This window comes from Triturus cristatus, chromosome 9 (assembly GCF_964204655.1).
Source record: "Triturus cristatus chromosome 9, aTriCri1.1, whole genome shotgun sequence".
In the NCBI taxonomy this organism is placed as follows: Eukaryota; Metazoa; Chordata; class Amphibia; order Caudata; family Salamandridae; genus Triturus; species Triturus cristatus.
The window spans coordinates 1,103,505,716-1,103,522,737 of record NC_140592.1 but is presented as its reverse complement, the minus strand read 5'-3'; the positions used below and the strand labels follow the sequence as shown (position 1 = coordinate 1,103,522,737).

Below are 17,022 nucleotides of genomic sequence, written 5' to 3'. Positions count from 1 at the left end.
GTCCAGCTGCCCCGCCGCTCTCCCGCCGTGATAGTTAATGCGGAGGGGAGAGGGGCACACTATTGCTCAGCGTGTAGGCCCCAGAGAGTCCGATGTGTCCCAATGAGGGGGGCAAGGTTGCTAAGCACAGTTGCGGCAGCCCCCCCACCCAGCCGATCCCCGTTGTAGCACTGAAAAGGAGGAGGGGACGGGGGCCCAACCACCACTGCCGCACCGGAGCCGCAGAGAGAACCAAGCGTCACTAAGGAGGGGGGGCGAGGCAGCCTACCAATCCCCCGCCAGCCCCCCACATGGCCCGAATGTGCCGCCGGTCCCCACCACTGCACCAGAGAAGAAGGGCACTTCGAGGAGCAGGCCTGCCGCCCCTGTTGCCGGCCGCCTCAGCCCTCGCACACCTCAGCCCCTAAGATGACCCAGGTTCAGCCGCCCCTCCTGCCGCAGGTGCTCCATCTTACCACCGCGGCCCGGCCGCTGGATCACCGCGTCTCTCTCTTGCAGGCCCGCCGTCTTAGTCGCCGAGTCCCAGCGCGGTTCCCCACAGCCCGATCGGTTGGCGGGCCTCCTGCCGCAGGGACAGTCCGCTCTCCGCTGCCGGATGTGCCCAACGGCCAGGCCGAACTCCGCAGCCAGCCATTGATCGCAGACAGAGATGCCGCTCACAGCTCCCGGGACCCTCCTCACTCGGCCAGGCCTCTCCCCCGCAGCAGCGGAATCACAGCTCCACAGCAGCTCCCAGCTCCTAGATTTCACCAGTCAATAGAGTAGCAGGTACTGTGCCACAGACACGTCGATTTCTGCCTCAAACGGTCCAGGATGCCAGGATTATCATCGGATGTATGGCGGGCTGGACGGAGCCGGCTTTGAACACGTCCGCCATGTAGGCTTACCAAGTCACGCCCCAAGAAGCTGATTTTTTAGTAAATTCTAAACCAAGGACCCCAGCATTCTACATATTACCGAAAATACAGGGCGTTCAATAGTCTTGGGAGTACAGTCGGTACTTGAACCTTTGCCACATTTTGCCGACTTTTTTTTTAAGGGAATCTGTTTTAAAACAACCTGCCTAAGTTCAGGATACCAGGGATATCCAGATGTCCAGGCTGACTGCTGGACATCTGTAGCTCTCTGTCTGTCCCCTTGCCATTTAATACATAAAAAAGCTAGTTCATGACCAAACTGTTCCAATTCAAGGTGCTAATGCTTGTTTGTTTTTACAGCATATTGACAACGTACGTGTCCTTTTATGAAACAGGGCTCTGAAGGTTATAGAGTTCCTGGTTGACGTGGTGGATAGCTGGTACGAAGGGCCTTAGCTACTACCAGGTAAATAAATATGTGTCCTGTGGGTATGATGAAGTACAGGATGATTGTAGTATTAGGATTTCTATACTGACTGGATGTGCTTTTAATGAACCTTGTTTGTTTAAACAGTGACAGTGTGTTCACAATACGGGTCCAGACAGGGTGGACACATTCCCCGTGCCCTGAAGAAATTGCCACTACAATGAATAGGCAATGAAACATGTCGGCCCATCATTACATGGTCTGCAAACATGCAGTAGGTTTTTATTTTTTAATAAGCCCACGAGTGTATAATAAAAGTGGCTCTTCGGTGACTGTGCGGCTTAATTCAATTTTAATTACACGGGGGTGATTTGTGTGAATATTCTTCACATGTTCACCGCCCTTCACTGTTTTTCCGGACACTAATTTTTTGTTTTCACAAGGTAGCAACCTATGATGAGGAACGTGGGCATGACTGGTGATGTTTAACCAGTAAGCCCCCCTTGGTGGTACACACGTGAGTTGTTACTTTGTTTTGCTCACATTTTTCTACACATTGGTGCACATTTTGTGTGGTATACATACCTGTTGATTTGTAGGGTAGTGTGCCAGAAGTCAGTGACTGTTTACTCTGAAGTTGTTGTTTTTTAAAATCATAAGATATATGGCGAATTTGAGTTGGGACAACACCTAAAAAATGAAGGGTTGTTTTGTAGGATGAAAATACACTCCCACTATCCTTGCTCAAACAACTATTTGAGTTTCGCCTAAGCAGATCAGGTTCTATTGTTGTTGTTTATGACTTTGAGTGGAGGGCAACCTGATCTGATTCAGCCCTCTAGAACTCCTTTTTGTTTGCAACTAGGAGGAGCCAGAGGTGTGGCTACAAGCAGTGTCGGCTCTTCACAACGGAAGTAGGCAGGTCTGCCATTAGTAACAAAAAGAAAACGTGCCACGATTGGCAATAAACAAAACAATATTTGCAATGCTATAAGTCGCGCATTTAAATGGGAGACCTACAGCATTGCAAACAAACCACTGAGGAGAGGAAGCTGTCCAGCACTGCCATTCCGCCCATCGCCCTCCTCGCTGCAACTGGGCACAGGCTCCGCTGAAAGGTAGAGAACAGCAGCCACATATTAATCAAGCAAACGGCCACCATTATCCCAGCTGTCTAAATGTGCGTGAAGCATGTCGTCCAACCTAATGGAGAAACACAATAAAGGAAATAGTACACGCCCCGTGTAACAACCAAGTAAAGGGACCAGTAGCCATGGGAGGATACAAATGATGACATGGATGTACTAAGGCGGGACTAACAAGCCTCATAATGAATCACAAGACAGCATTTACAAAGGACAAAAACACAAGCTAATGAAAAATAAAGGCGGGGAGAGTGGGCGAAGCTTCTCTCCGTACTGAACTACCACAGCTCTTCGCAGAGCAGCGCTTGCGCACTGGCTCAGGCTCGACCTAAAAAGTGGCTTGTTTGCAGTCCTACATTTGGAGGAGAACAAATGATGAGCATGCTGACGGGGAAACCAAACAAGCATTTGCAATGCAATAGGTCTCGCATTTATGCGAATTTAAGCTATTGACATTATAAATGACAATGCGTTTTATTTATGTTTTTATGTTTTTAAAAACAAAGCATAAATAGAAGGCATGGTCATTTACAATACCAATAGCTCAAACTCGCGTAAATGACAACGGGAGGGAGGGAGGGTAGGCGGGAGGGGGGGAGAGAGGCACAGACAACTTGTGGGGTAAAGAAGGCACGGACAATGGGAGGAGGAGCGGGAGGGGGTAAAGAAGGCACAGACAACGGGAGGGAGGGCGGGGGGTTAAAGAAGGCATGACAATGGGAGGGAGGGCGGGGAGGTAAAGAAGGCACGGAGAACAGGGTAAAGAAGGCACTGAGGGGGTTAAGAAGGCAAGAAAACAGGAGGGAGGGTGGGGTTTTATAGAAGTCACAGACAGATGACGTGCCTGCAGTAAGAGAAACTCGACAAAGAAAATAGTGCTTAAAGACAAAATAACAGGCACTGTGTAACAACGGAAGTAAAAGGGCCAGTCACCATAGGAGGTGACAAAGTAAGAGGAGGCGGTACCAAGGAGGGACTAACAAGCCTATTTAGGAATCAGAAGCCAGCATTTAGGACGGACAATGACACAAGCCAATGGAAAATATGGGCGGAGAATGGGCGGGGCTTCTATTCCCTACTTCACTACAACAAGTCTTGCAGCGCATGCGTGCTGGCTCTAGGCTCGACCTAAAAAGGGCCTCCTCCATTTTGTGGGCACACACACCATGCTCTACAAAATGACATGGGCAACCACGTCAAAGGCTTCTAAAAAAAAAAACTTTGGCCATGCCGCGCAGCATTGGTGATGCTGTACAGCAGCACTAAAACCACTGGCAAGGCCAATAGGTTACAAAGGCGAAAACTAATTTTCATCATGGGTGTCTGCACTGTAGGCAGTCCCAAAATGCCGGGCCAGGAAGACTTGTCCTCTCTGTCGCTGCCAGTGCACTTTTGGGACTTCTAGGAGGACAGTGTTTGATGAACTGAATTGAGCAGACCGTGTTAATTTCATGGTCCTTGGCTTGAGGTGGGAAACGTGTTTGTTGTGAAGAGTTATGTTATATTTTGTAGTACTTGTGAGTGACTCACTGTTATTTGGTATCACTACTTTGGGCTTCCTTTTGAATACAGTGCAATTTTAGTTAGGCTCCACTGCATTGAGTGATACCAATACTCCAGTATTTGCCAAAGTCAGTATTACAGGCCGAATCTATCTATCTATCTATCTATCTATCTATCTATCTATCTATCTATCTATCTATCTATCTATCTATCTATCTATCTATCTATCTATCTATCTATCTATCTATCTATCTATCTATCTATCTATCTATCTATCTGTCTGTCTGTCTGTCTGTCTGTCTGTCTGTCTGTCTGTCTGTCTGTCTGTCTGTCTGTCTATCTATCTATCTATCTATCTATCTATCTATCTATCTATCTATCTATCTATCTATCTATCTATCTTACACACACACAGCATCACTTTCATTGTCAACGCATATTCTCATAAAGAGAGATCACCTCCCATTTCAAACAACAGTCCTCTGTCTCTACATATCATGGCACGTTACTGAAGGGAGAGGAAACAAAGGCCTCATTTCTAAGACGGTATGCGACCAGGCAAAGGGGGCACAGGCCTTATTTGTTCTCTCCGTGTGTCAAAATCCTCGTCTACCTTCCAGTCACTTCAACTTTTACTCATGTGCAGTTCCTCAGCCACCCATCATTCAAGCACATCTGTTAGCCAGTTGTCCAGCGATAGTCCCTCTGGTTTCAGCAAGTAGATGGTGAACATTGTTGGCTAACACCAGCCACAATCATGCAAACTTAATTTTCATATTTTTCCCCTTGGTCTTCCACAAATTAACAAAAGATAATATTCCAGCTTGTCTTCCACCATAGAGCCCACAATCCTTCACAATTTCAACATTACTTCTTCTCACTAGCTTAGTACCACTCTACAAGCCCAGATCTCTTTCTGGCACGTTGCACACTGATATGCTGATATGTTTTGACAATAAGTTATGGAACAGAAATCCTCCTCTAAACTCCATACAGAGGGTAGCATTATGGATAACATTCCATCCTCCAAGCCGCAAGGTCTACAGTAGAGAACACTGATGTCACCTTGCAGTCTTTGCATTTTCGGTGTGACCTCCAAAGTGGTTGGGTGCTACCAAGAGTGTGGTGTGGATGTTCCCATCAGTGATGGACTCTTGTTTAAGTTGTGACCTTTCATTTCCAGGGTGTCCTCTTCAGGGCCGTGACCACATATATCAATATGCTGCATTTCGTGAAGTGGGGGATAATACATGACCAGAGATGTGGACTCTACATACTACAAAGAAAAGCTTTTCTAGTCATGCCCACTTCATTAGGGTACAGGCAGAGAAAATGATTCTGCCTATTGCAAAGAAAAGGTTCCTGGACATTCCCACTTTCACTGGAGCACAGCCAAAGATGCTAATTAAATCAGTTGACTTGTTTTGAGGGAAGACCCCTTTTTAGGTCTCGCTTGAGACAGCGCTTTAGCGCTGCTCTGGCGAGACTTATAGTAAGCGAGTTTTGGCAGTGCAAACAGTGGCTTTTCAGGCCTCCAAATACAGTGCATGTGCGCCGTCCGGGCGCGCGCACCATTTGGAGGCCTGAAAGCACTCGTTTGCTTTCACTTTCGCGGGACACACGGCCGCTTTGAAGTGTGATCGCGATCACTTACATTTCGCGGGCGCTTTGATGTTCTCAGTGAGCCGCGCGGCCACTGCGAACATCAAAGCGCCCGCGAACCGACGAGCCCTCCAGCCAAATGTAACCCTCGCCTACACCCCCTCTCGACAGAACCTAACCACCTACCCCCTGCTCCACCAAAACCAACCTCAAACTATGCCATTCCCCCATGCTCCGACCACAGTAAAGTCTCACCCGTTCCAATAAAACAACCCCTCCCTAACTCCAACACACAGGCTAATCTCGACAAAAACACATCCAAATCACCTCATCGTAAACACAACTTTGGCCTCCCTCCTCCCCAAATTAAAACCTCGCCCCAAAACAGGAGTCTAAGAAAATCAACTCAGGCCAACGTCCCCTTGCCACAAACAAATAACCTCGAACCGCCCACCCCTTTCTGCGTCAAAACGAACCTCGGGCAACGACCTGCTTACCGACCACGTTAAATCTCCATTGCGCCCCACAGAGCAACCTCGGCCAACCCCACCTTTTCATTAAACTACCCGTCTTCCACCTACTTAACTCCAAAGTCTCCCTCCCCTATCGAGCAAACTAAATCCAACCAACAACTTTGAAAGATCAAACCCAACCGCCCCCTCTCCTACACACCCCTCCCCCCCCCCCCCGTCCGATTAAAAAGCCAGTTCGAATCAGCCCCCATTCCAAAACACTAAATAGGGGCAAGGAGAAGATAAAAGGACCCCTCCAAACTAGTCCCCCACCCAAGTAGTTGTCAACAGGTAATGACCCGCCGCATTACACCATTTTTCCTTGCGGGTGGACGGACGCAAAGTCCACTGCTCAAGGACAACGCCGGGTCCAAAGGCTTGTTTTCCTTCAGATTGCCATCAGCCAGCGGCCCTAAATCCACCGCTCTTGGTTCATTAGTTCACACTTGAGTGCAGTAGGGGCGGTGGTGGGAACAGAGGGGCAAATATTTTCTGATCTGACTCGATACCAATAATTGGATTATTCGTGCCCCGTGACGATAAACCTACCCCACCTTCAACGACTTCAACTCCCACCAAAAGCATAAATTACAACTACCTACATTGCCCTCCCTTACTGCTAGACTACATCACCCATAATCCCACAAATTGCATAGTGAACAAACAAACAAACACAACTTTATATGACGACCCAATAACCCTCAAGCTTCCACCGTGATAGTTGAGATTGAACAGATGTTTTTTTGTTTTTGTTTAACTCAGAGAATCCTTGGCGTGACAACGTTAATTTGTTAATTTGTAAATTCCTCTTGTTTTTTCCTTCTTCTTTGGGGTGCTGCCAGGGTTGGAATGGCATTCAATACATCAAACTCACAAAGACCTGAAGCACACCCTCTTTTATCCAAAGTTTAGTAATCAAGTTTATCAATTTCGGCGTGCATACACTCTTGAAGCGCTCCATTCCTTTAGCACCATACGAAATCTCACAGAAATATGGCACGCTCATTTGCGTGTCAAAAAAGAGTTGCACAGCCTGATACAAGTGAGCTATTGCCCAGAGTCACAGGGTGCTGAGCTGCCGCCGGCTCCGATGCTCCAACCGTGAGCCGGTGCTCCAGAGTCAGCCGCTCCGGCCTGCTGCACCACACCTCTCCACTCCTCCTTTGCCTCAGTCCATTACAATTTGCCTACTAATGTAGTATTTATTGACTGCCATATTGCACTGCTTGTTAAATGCCCAAATGCCACAAATAAAGGGCTTTCTAAAAAAACATAAAAATATAATAAATTCCAACGGATGCAACTGGGATTTGATGTTTGATTCTGCAGGATAATTTAAATGCAAACGTTTTATTCTAATATTTGATTACCAATAGTATTTTCCATTAGCTAACTCAATAAACGTATGATTTATTCCTCTGTCTTAGGTTTGTTTTTGATTTTGTGCAAGATGATAAAAACATCCCGTTCCACATTGATGCACGATTCGACTATTTCAAGAAACTGTATACATGTGCCAACCACGAGAAAAATAGCGTGTGGGGAACAGAGATGGAGAAGTTTGATAATTTTCCATTTAAACTTGGAAAAAAATTTAAGGTAAGGGAAATTAAAAGTGCAACTCTTAATTTGTTTATTTGATAGAACAGAGATGAGATTATTGAATCTACTCTATGCTGGACAGGTGCACTTTACATTGCTTTTTTTACAATTAGACAAAAAAGTATATTTTTTCTAAGGAGCGTGCTGACTGTGTATTACTCATAGGTATTTATTGATGAAAGGCAAAATCACTGAACCAGAGTGTAGTATAATCACCAAGAACCCGAGACTGATCAACAAAGTCACAATGTAAATGGGCCAGGAACCTGCAATGCGATCCTCATCGATATATGTGAAGTCCCTTAACAAATCCCAGTATAGTGGAACTGACACACAAAACCCCCAGACCTAGGCCATAGATTTTAACATGGACCTGCATGAAATAACTATTGTAGTGTAATGTATTGGTATTCATATAGTCCATTTTGAGAGGTATAAGTGACGCACTGGTTATTTGAGTAATTAACTACCCCATATGTATCATTCATGTAATGCTTTCTATCCCTGACAATGTCTCATAGTGCCCTGATTTGGTCTCGCCTGACCCAGCGCATGCGCTGGTCTGGCGAGATTTTTTGAGAGGGCTCCAAAAAGAGCTACCAGGCCAGCCTAGAGCTACAGTGCTTGACCGCGATTACTTTCACTTTCGTGGCCGTACGGCCACTTTGATGTTTGTTCGCCATCGCACGGCCGCTTGTCTCTCGTATCCTCCCATCTCTTATCTTGTTGCAGCTGGGCACTGGTTTGTTCCTTCCTGTTTTGTACCTTCCTGTGTGTGTACTTGTGCATAAAGCATGTTAACGTTGGCGCCGTTCTTCTGTTCCGACTCTTCCTCAATGCCGGCTTGTGTTTTTTACTTGGTTGTAGAGGGGAGAGTGGCATGCCTCAGAAAGTGCCCGTGAGCTCGTCTGTACACTGAGCCTGTGTGCGCGGGAAGTTGAGGCCTTATTCGTCATCTTTTCTGCGAATGAGTTGGACCTGTGTTAGGGCGTGTGTTCACTTCTTCCAGCAGCGCAAGGAGACTTGAGTAGGTGGAGGAAAAACCTGGTGGCACAAACCCCCATCTTGTTTGTTACCGTGCACACAAAGTTGCATTTGTGAAGAGTCTTTTATTCCGCCTGATATTTCTATTTATTACTTTATATCTACTGATGTGCAGCCTCACCATATTCATTGCATTTCCCGGAGCTATATAGGTCAGTGAAGCTCTGAGTCTCGTTGGTTTATAGGCACATGTTATGGGGACTGTCGCACTTATCACAGCAATTCGACAACCTGGTCTAAATGTCTGCATTGAAGAATCGGAGCTCCGTAGGTCTTGTAGCATGCTTCATCATCGGTAACCATACCCTGTCCAGGTAAGTAAGTATTACCAGGATGGATTCAGCGTCACTGTTGGGGGAGTTCTTAATAACTGTTTACTGGATAAGCGCAGGGATCCACGGTGACATTTCCTTCGTGTTAAACCTAATGACATTTCTTTACTAAGCGGCCACCTTAGGTAAGATTAACATTTAGAAGTAGGGTCTGTCTTTCATTTCAATGACTTGTCGCAAAACACAGTGACTGTGCAGACAGTGACGCACTTTCAAAATGTTTTTTAGTAGTTACTGGTACTTAAAGAAGAAAAAAAGGGAGGAATAAAACGCCTAGATTAGATTGTTTATGTAGATGACTGTTTTTTTTCTCTGTTTCGTTGGCGTCGTTATTTTTTTTTAATCACAAATGTTATTGCATTTTGTTAAGATATGACATTGCATGCAACACCGACTGGCTTGGAAGTGACAGCATTGAAACAGACAAGGTTACATATATCTACAGTCAAGTAAAAAAACAATATAAAGTGTCGCATGAAATTGAAAACAAAAAAAAATCAATCATAACTAACCCATCTTTCCCCCAGGCCATGTCACTTAAGTTAGGAAATCCGAATCTGCATCAACAGTCTACAGAGGATATAGTGATGCTATAACTATGCAAGGGGAAACCAAAATCAACATCATGTCTGTGCAAACAGGAAACCGAGAGGGAAGCCAGCTAAGCCAGCAACACTATGGCATCACTAAGAGTACCTCCAACATTTGCGATATTAATAGTACCAGTAGCGTGGTGAACACTGACTAATAAAGCCATACATTTACTGAATTTGCCTTTCTACACCTATTTAAGCATATATGCTTGTAATACACGGATTTACTTCAATATGAGGGAGCTGTACTCTTTTGCGTTCTTCAAGCTTTCAGTACCATTTTGAACTCTTGGAGAGATGTGGTTGTCTGAATGTTTTTTTTTGGGTAGGGTGTTACAGTGATGGGGGCCTAATAGTAATCTGAACCTGGAGGTGGCTTAGGGTGGAAAAAGGTCTGGTTAGTTGGTCATAAATTCTTGGTATGAGTGTAGACAGTATGTTAGGCAGTAGTTAGTTTCTGTGTCATTTACTGATTTCAATACAAGTGTCAGGAGATTTTATATGGTACTTTTTTTTGGCAGAGAGCCAACCAGATTAGTGACTGTATGGTGGAGTGGAAATATGCCTATATAGATTGTACAAAGTTCTGGTTGCAAAGTTTTGGACCTTGTTGAGTGGTGCAAAAATAACTGAGGGAGGCCCATTGGAAAACCTGTTTCAATACCCCTACATGGGCGTAGCTAGAAATAGTTCAGCAGGTGCTATTCCACTGGGATCCAGGGCTGTGAGGGACTCACTTCATCCCAATTAGCAACCGTTTATTACTACCAAAATTGGTAATGGGTCCCAATTTCATTGTTTCCGTTACTGCTAAGCACTGCCTTGCTACGCTCCTATAGTCAAACCTGCTGAATACTAATGAGTTACTCCGTCTTGAATGGAATGAGAGAACTGATTTCTTGAATTTAAAACAATCCGCATCAACCTGCAGTTACTCTCTGTTGGATATATAGCGATTCGTTTTCGTTAATGATTTGAATTGACTTGAGCCACGAGGTTTCTGGACGAAGGGGTAACTTTGAAAGCACTGTTGAGGGAAGTAGATGGTGTCCAAGTAATGGGTGCTGGATAAGGTTGGAAAGCGCAGGACTTTAATTTTGGAGGAGCTGAACACAACGAAGGAGGATGCCTAGCAGAGCCAGCCGCCACTGCCTCCGCATTTTGCTTCACACTCTTTTCTTGTCCCTCCTAAACTGCTACTACTTACACTCCACCCTGTCTCAGTAATGTTCCTCTCCACGGCTGCCATTACCTTTTTGCGTCATGCTGATCTCGTCTCTTCTTACTCGTACTCTTCCTCACTTTACTCTCTCACTGACTGACTCTCACTCACTGACTGACTTTCACTCACTGACTGACTCACTAACTGACTCTCACTCTCTCTCTCACTGACTGACACTCTCTCTCTCTTTCACTGACTGACACTCTCTCGCTCTCTCTCCCACTGACTGACTCTCTCTCTCTCACGGACTGACTCTCTCTCTCTCTCACTGACTCTTTCTCTCACTGACTCTCACTCACTCTCTCTCTCACTAACTGACTCTCACTCTCTCTCTCACTGACTGACACTCTCTCTCTCTTTCACTGACTGACACTCTCTCGCTCTCTCTCCCACTGACTGACTCTCTCTCTCTCACGGACTGACTCTCTCTCTCTCTCACTGACTCTTTCTCTCACTGACTCTCACTCACTCTCTAACTCACTGACTGACTCTCACTCACTGACTGACTCTCACTCACTGACTGACTCACTCTCTCTCTCTCACTGACTGACTCTCTCTCACTGACTCTCTCACTGACTCTCTCTCACTGAATCTCATTCACTCTCTCTCTCTCTCTCTCACTGACTGACTCTTTCTCTCACTGACTGACTCTTTCTCTCACTGACTGACTCTTTCTCTCACTGACTGACTGACTCTCACTCTCTCACTCACTGACTGACTCTCACTCACTGACTAAGTCTCACTCTCACTCACTGACTGACTCTCACTCACTGACTGACTCTCTCTCTCTCACTGACTGACTCACTCTCTCTCTCTCTCACGGACTGACTCACTCTCTCGCTCATGGACTGACTCACTCTATCTCTCACGGACTGACTCTCTCTCTCTCACTGACTGACTCACTCTCTCTCTCACTGACTGACTCACTCTCTCTCTCTCACTGACTCACTCTCTCTCTCTCACTGACTGACTCACTCTCTCACTGACTGACTCACTCTCTCTCTCACTGACTGACTCACTCTCTCTCTCACTGACTGACTCACTCTCTCTTTCACTGACTGACTCTCTCTCACTGACTGACTCACTCTCTCTCTCACTGACTGACTCACTCTCTCTCTCACTGACTGACTCTCTCTCACTGACTCTCTCTCACACTGACTCTCACTCACTCTCTCTCTCTCTCACTGACTGACTCTCTCTCTCTTTCTCTCTCTCTCTCTCTCTCTCACTGACTGACTCTCTCTCTCACTGACTGACTCTTTCTCTCACTGAATGACTCTCTCTCACTGACTGACTCTTTCTCTCACTGACTGACTCTCTCACTCTCTCTCTCACTGACTGACTAACGAACTCTCTCACTGACTGACTGACTCTCTCACTGACTGTTATACAGGTACTATTTCCCAACCTTCACCCTCTTCCTATTTATGCCCCTACAACAACAAAAAACCTTAACAAGCAAACATTGGGACAGGCAGATATAAGTTGCCAGTATTAAAAGGACAAAAAAAACTCAAGACATTACTTATTGTTAATACTTTTTTAATATAGTTGTTCAGTTGTACATAAGGCTTTCTTGGTCATATAGAAGGTAACAAAAATGCTTCTGACACTTCTTTATTATAACTTTTCAGCATGCTGCAGACTTCTGTTCAGCACTGCTTAAAGACATAGGCAAAGTCAATATCTCTAGCTAAACACTTATAAGGTCCCAAAGGCGAGACCTATTGGCTATGCCAATGCTTGTTTTTATTAGGGTCCTGGGTGCCCTTCAGGTGTTGTAGTTTGCCTATGTGAGAAAAAGGGGCAGGGAATGAGGCTTGGAAGCAGTGTAGAAGTGGAGTGAAGACCACCAGAGTGTGTAAGCATGGGTGTAGTGGAGAGTGTGAGAATAGATGTAATCTAGCCTGCAGTTACTTGCTGTCCTAGATTGTCAGGTGCTATGAATAGGGATCGCCGATGATGGCATCTAGACAGCCTACATGTTAGAAAACTGTGGGGGCTATTTACTAATGTTTTACTTGAGCACTCGGGTGGCGCAAAGCAATGCAAACTACTGCAGCGATTTACTTAACATTAAAAAGGCCCATTTGCGAATTGCTAAATTTTGCAGCATTGCTTCTGTACCTGGGCAACCTTTAGTGAATCTAGGGCCAATGTTGGGCAATGTTTGGTTGTGGGAATAAATCATAACTCCTCCAATTGTTCAGTACATGTGATGTCACTGTGGGCTTAACCTCCGAGGACAGTTAAGGACCATATGGTAGCATCTTGCTCATAAGACAAGAAGTGGCTATGCCCAGTACAACTGGCTGTGCTGCTACACTGTAGTGTGTGTCCTATATTGTTTTATGCAATCTCCCTACTAATGATTTTAATGATCTTCAATAATTTGAATCAGACTTTGGGGTAAAGCCATTTTGTTTGGGGTGGGCGGCTGACCACCTAAAGGAATTATAATGCTCTATGTAGGGGGAACCCTCAAAATCACCAAATGAATCTGAGTTCAACCTCTGGTAAATATGGCATAGAGCAGAAAGGCTTAACTTAAGGCATTGTGTAAAGTATTCATGCAGTACCAAAACAGTAATACAACCATAACACCAAGCAATAGAAATACCAAACCGAATCAGAAAAACAGAGAAATCTTTGAATAACCAAAATGACACCAAAATGTAAAACATTCAGGGGGCAGAGAGATGCTGCTGATATGAGTAGTGTCTTCCCTTGGCTGCCGTGCTCATGCCCGCCACTGACAAGTGATTCAGCCAATTGCTAATATGTCGATTCACTCCAACATGTTGGGCTCCCTGCTGGAAACGCCGAGGCTGAAGCCTTAGGAGGGGTGGTATTGCTAAGCTGTGGGGGCTTGCCCTTTCCTGGGTGCTGCAAGCTGTGTGCTTTGAATTGCCTGGTGTTTCTTGTCCTCCTGTCAGCCTCAGCTCATCGTGCTGCTCTCGCACCCCCATTACTGTGCTCAACATATGCGGGTATCTGAGTGAGTTAAAGACCTACGACAGGATGGTGGCTGGTGGGCTGTGTCTGCCCGAAAGAGTTGAGGTCCACAGAATATTGATTGGCCCTTAAGCAAGGATGTAGGCTTTGACCACCCTCTCTCCCTCTGCCCCTCAGAGCCGGGAGGCTGACCCAGAATTGTCATTATCACCCAACTTTTTGGTGCTCTGAAATTTGAGATTAAAATTTGCGGTGAGCAGGAGAAAAATCACTGCGAAAGCCTTCGGAAATCCATGCAGGTATCTCTGTGCATCTTCATTTGGCAGGCTTGTGTCTTGGGGTGGTGGCCATCAGCTTCAGCCAAGGGAGGAGGTAAGTGGCTAATTTTATTGTTGGATAATCAAGGGGAGAATGGATGAATGGATCGCTTGTACCTGTATTACCAGGGTCCAGTGTATTGACCAACTTAAAAACCCTCATTCACGTACAGGGATTGTAAAGTGGTATATCTTGGTTCTCCGCTTATCATAACCATGAAAGCATCATCATCGTGTCCTTTTTGACAAAATGCTTTCCTCCACCTGGAGGTAGGCCAACTGGTGATAGCAGTAGTGATCAGTGATAACGAATAGTGGGGTGAATAAAAATTGCTTCCTATTCCTTCCCAACTGAACTTTATTTGGTAGGAGAGGAAGCATGGTTAAAACCTGTGGTGGTGCGCATATAGAAAAGTCACTGTTCTATAGCACCTGATTGTCCATGTGAAAGGTCGACATGTTTCAGTCATTTTACGCGCCCATAGGGTTGGGGGCTTTCGTCAGGACCTATATAGCAAGTGCTAATCCTAAGCACTCTCTCTGGGTAGCTAATTCGATCACACTTCTTATTTGAGTCAGGTTCAATTGTACCTATAACTGGGACGGTAGAAAAAACCAACATAAATCCAATAACGTACATTTAAAGATACCTAGTGTAAAATTAACAGGTATGTGCGTATGTGTCTCCAGGCGGAAACATAAATATTAAACTCTTTTGAATATCTAAATGGCAGAAAGAAAGGAGTGCCAGAAAAAACAGATTATGCTTATCCGTCATTGCTATGTGTCTAATCACCGTTTAAAACAAGAAATTCACAGAACTCTTACGAAATCTAAATGGCAGAAAGAAACAAGCATTGGCATAGCCAATAGGTCTCGCCTTTGGGACCTTATAAGTGTTTAGCCATGCAACAGTTGCATAACTAAATACTTATAAGGTCCCAAAAGCGAGACCTATTGGCTATGCAAAGCGGCCGTGAAAGTGATCGCGATCGCAATCACGATCACGATCAAACATCAAAGCGGCCGCGAAACCGAAAGTAATCGCGGTAAAGCGCGCACCCGCGCACATGCACTGTGGCTCTAGGCTGGCCTGGTAGCACTTTTTGGAGCCCTCTCAATAAGTCTCGCCAGACCAGCGCATGCGCTGGGTCAGGCGAGACTTAAAAAGTGGCAGTGATAACAGACTGTGCTTATCCTTCAACACCGTGTGCAAGAACGACAAAAGAACTGCCCCATCTTCCTGATCAGTTAATGGTGTTAGGAAGCTCTGTGAGTTTTATTACTGGGATACAGATGTGTGGCTTGATATCAGACATTTAAATTATTGTTGTTCGCACATTGTCGCGCTGTATTGGGGTTTACTTATGTGCCTCTTTCTTACTGTGAAATTCAACGGACCACATGGGTGGTGTTAAAGCATGAGCGCATTAAATACCCTGCTGCTTTACAGTCGCACACCGTGCCTTATGATTCAATTAAATATAAGTAAACTGATCAGCGCACGCAGTACGCGCAGCGTGCCTTGCATTTTACTAAATAACAATGGATTATACAGGGCAAGAAGTGAGATGGAGACCCATCATAAATAATAAGTAGCGGCTCAGAAATAGTGCAGCGCTCGCGTACCTTGGTATTTCCAGTTAACGACTCCCTCGGGGGACGGCAGGCTTTGTTACCTGCTGGTTTGGGGAATAAATACAGGACGTTACCTTTAGCGTGCAGACCGTATGTACGGTGAACGCCTTTCACGTTTATGATAAGCGGAGAAACATGATATATACCGCTTTAACATCCCTGTACGTGTAAGGGGGTTTTTAAGTTGGTCAATACACCGGACCATGGTAATACAGGTACAAGTGATCCATTCTCCCCTTGATTACATATCTCTGACCAGAAGCTGAATGGATCCGAGCTTCTATCTCCCTCGCTTGATTATATACTAATTTTATGGTTGTACATATGACAAACAGACCATAATCAGTAAGGCTGATTGGAGTTGCTGTTTGGGCTGTCCTGAACTGCCTGGAGCTGTTGGAATTGATGATGCAAAATTTGCCTGTGGGATCTAACCAATCAGTAGGTGTGTGAGAAGTTGGCATACATGCCTCAGCCCCTGGTAGGCCTCTGAGGTACCTATGCCCTAGGTACATAGTATACCATATACTAGGGGCTTATAAGGCACTCCAGAATCCAATTAGATATGTACCTAATGTACATGGAAACCATTTTAGAGAGGAAGCAGCTAGGCTCGGGTCCTGATTAGCAGGGCCACAGTCAGACTAAGGTCGAAAAACAGTGAAACACCAGCAAAAAGTGAGGGTACCCATGTGAAGCAGATCCTACTCTCCTACACAACCCCCCTCCCCCAAACGGAGGGACATTAAACTAACCTTGACCAGTTGAGTCTTCATGTTCTAAGTGGAAATACCTAGAGAGTCCATCTGCATTGGCAAGGTTACGCCCAGGTCTATGTTCCACTGTAAAGTCCATCCCCTGTAGGGAAATGGACCACCTAAGCAGTTTGGAATTTTCACCCTTCATTTGTTTTAGCCATAAGAGGGGCTTATGGTCTGTCTGAACAAGGAAGTGAGTACCAAACAAGTATGGCCTCAACTTCTTCAGAGCCAAAACCACAGCCAAGGCCTCCCTCTCAATGGCTGACCAACGTTTCTCGCTAGGGGTCAGCCTTCTGCTTATGAAAGCTACTGGCTGATCCTGACCTTAATCATTCAATTGTGACAGTACAGCCCCTACCCCCAATTCAGATGCATCTGTTTGGACAATGAACTTCTTGGAGTAGTCAGGACTCTGCAGAATGGGAGCAGAGCACATGGCCTGCTTCAGGTAATCAAATGCCTTTTGACAGCTTGCTGTCCACTGAACCTTTTTGGGCATCTTTTTAGAAGTT

The 17,022-nt window shown here is 45.5% G+C and overlaps 1 protein-coding gene across 2 annotated transcripts in view; it reads left to right on the top strand.

The window, feature by feature from the left end:
• LOC146799439 (galectin-3-like) overlaps nucleotides 1-17,022 on the top strand; it is a 242,139-nt gene that overhangs the window by 140,915 nt on the left and 84,202 nt on the right. For both annotated transcript variants that reach the window (XM_085628073.1, XM_085628074.1), the window contains exon 5: nucleotides 7,474-7,645. In XM_085628073.1, the coding sequence (XP_085484199.1) occupies nucleotides 7,474-7,645 (172 nt within the window). The remainder of the gene's footprint in view (nucleotides 1-7,473; nucleotides 7,646-17,022) is intronic.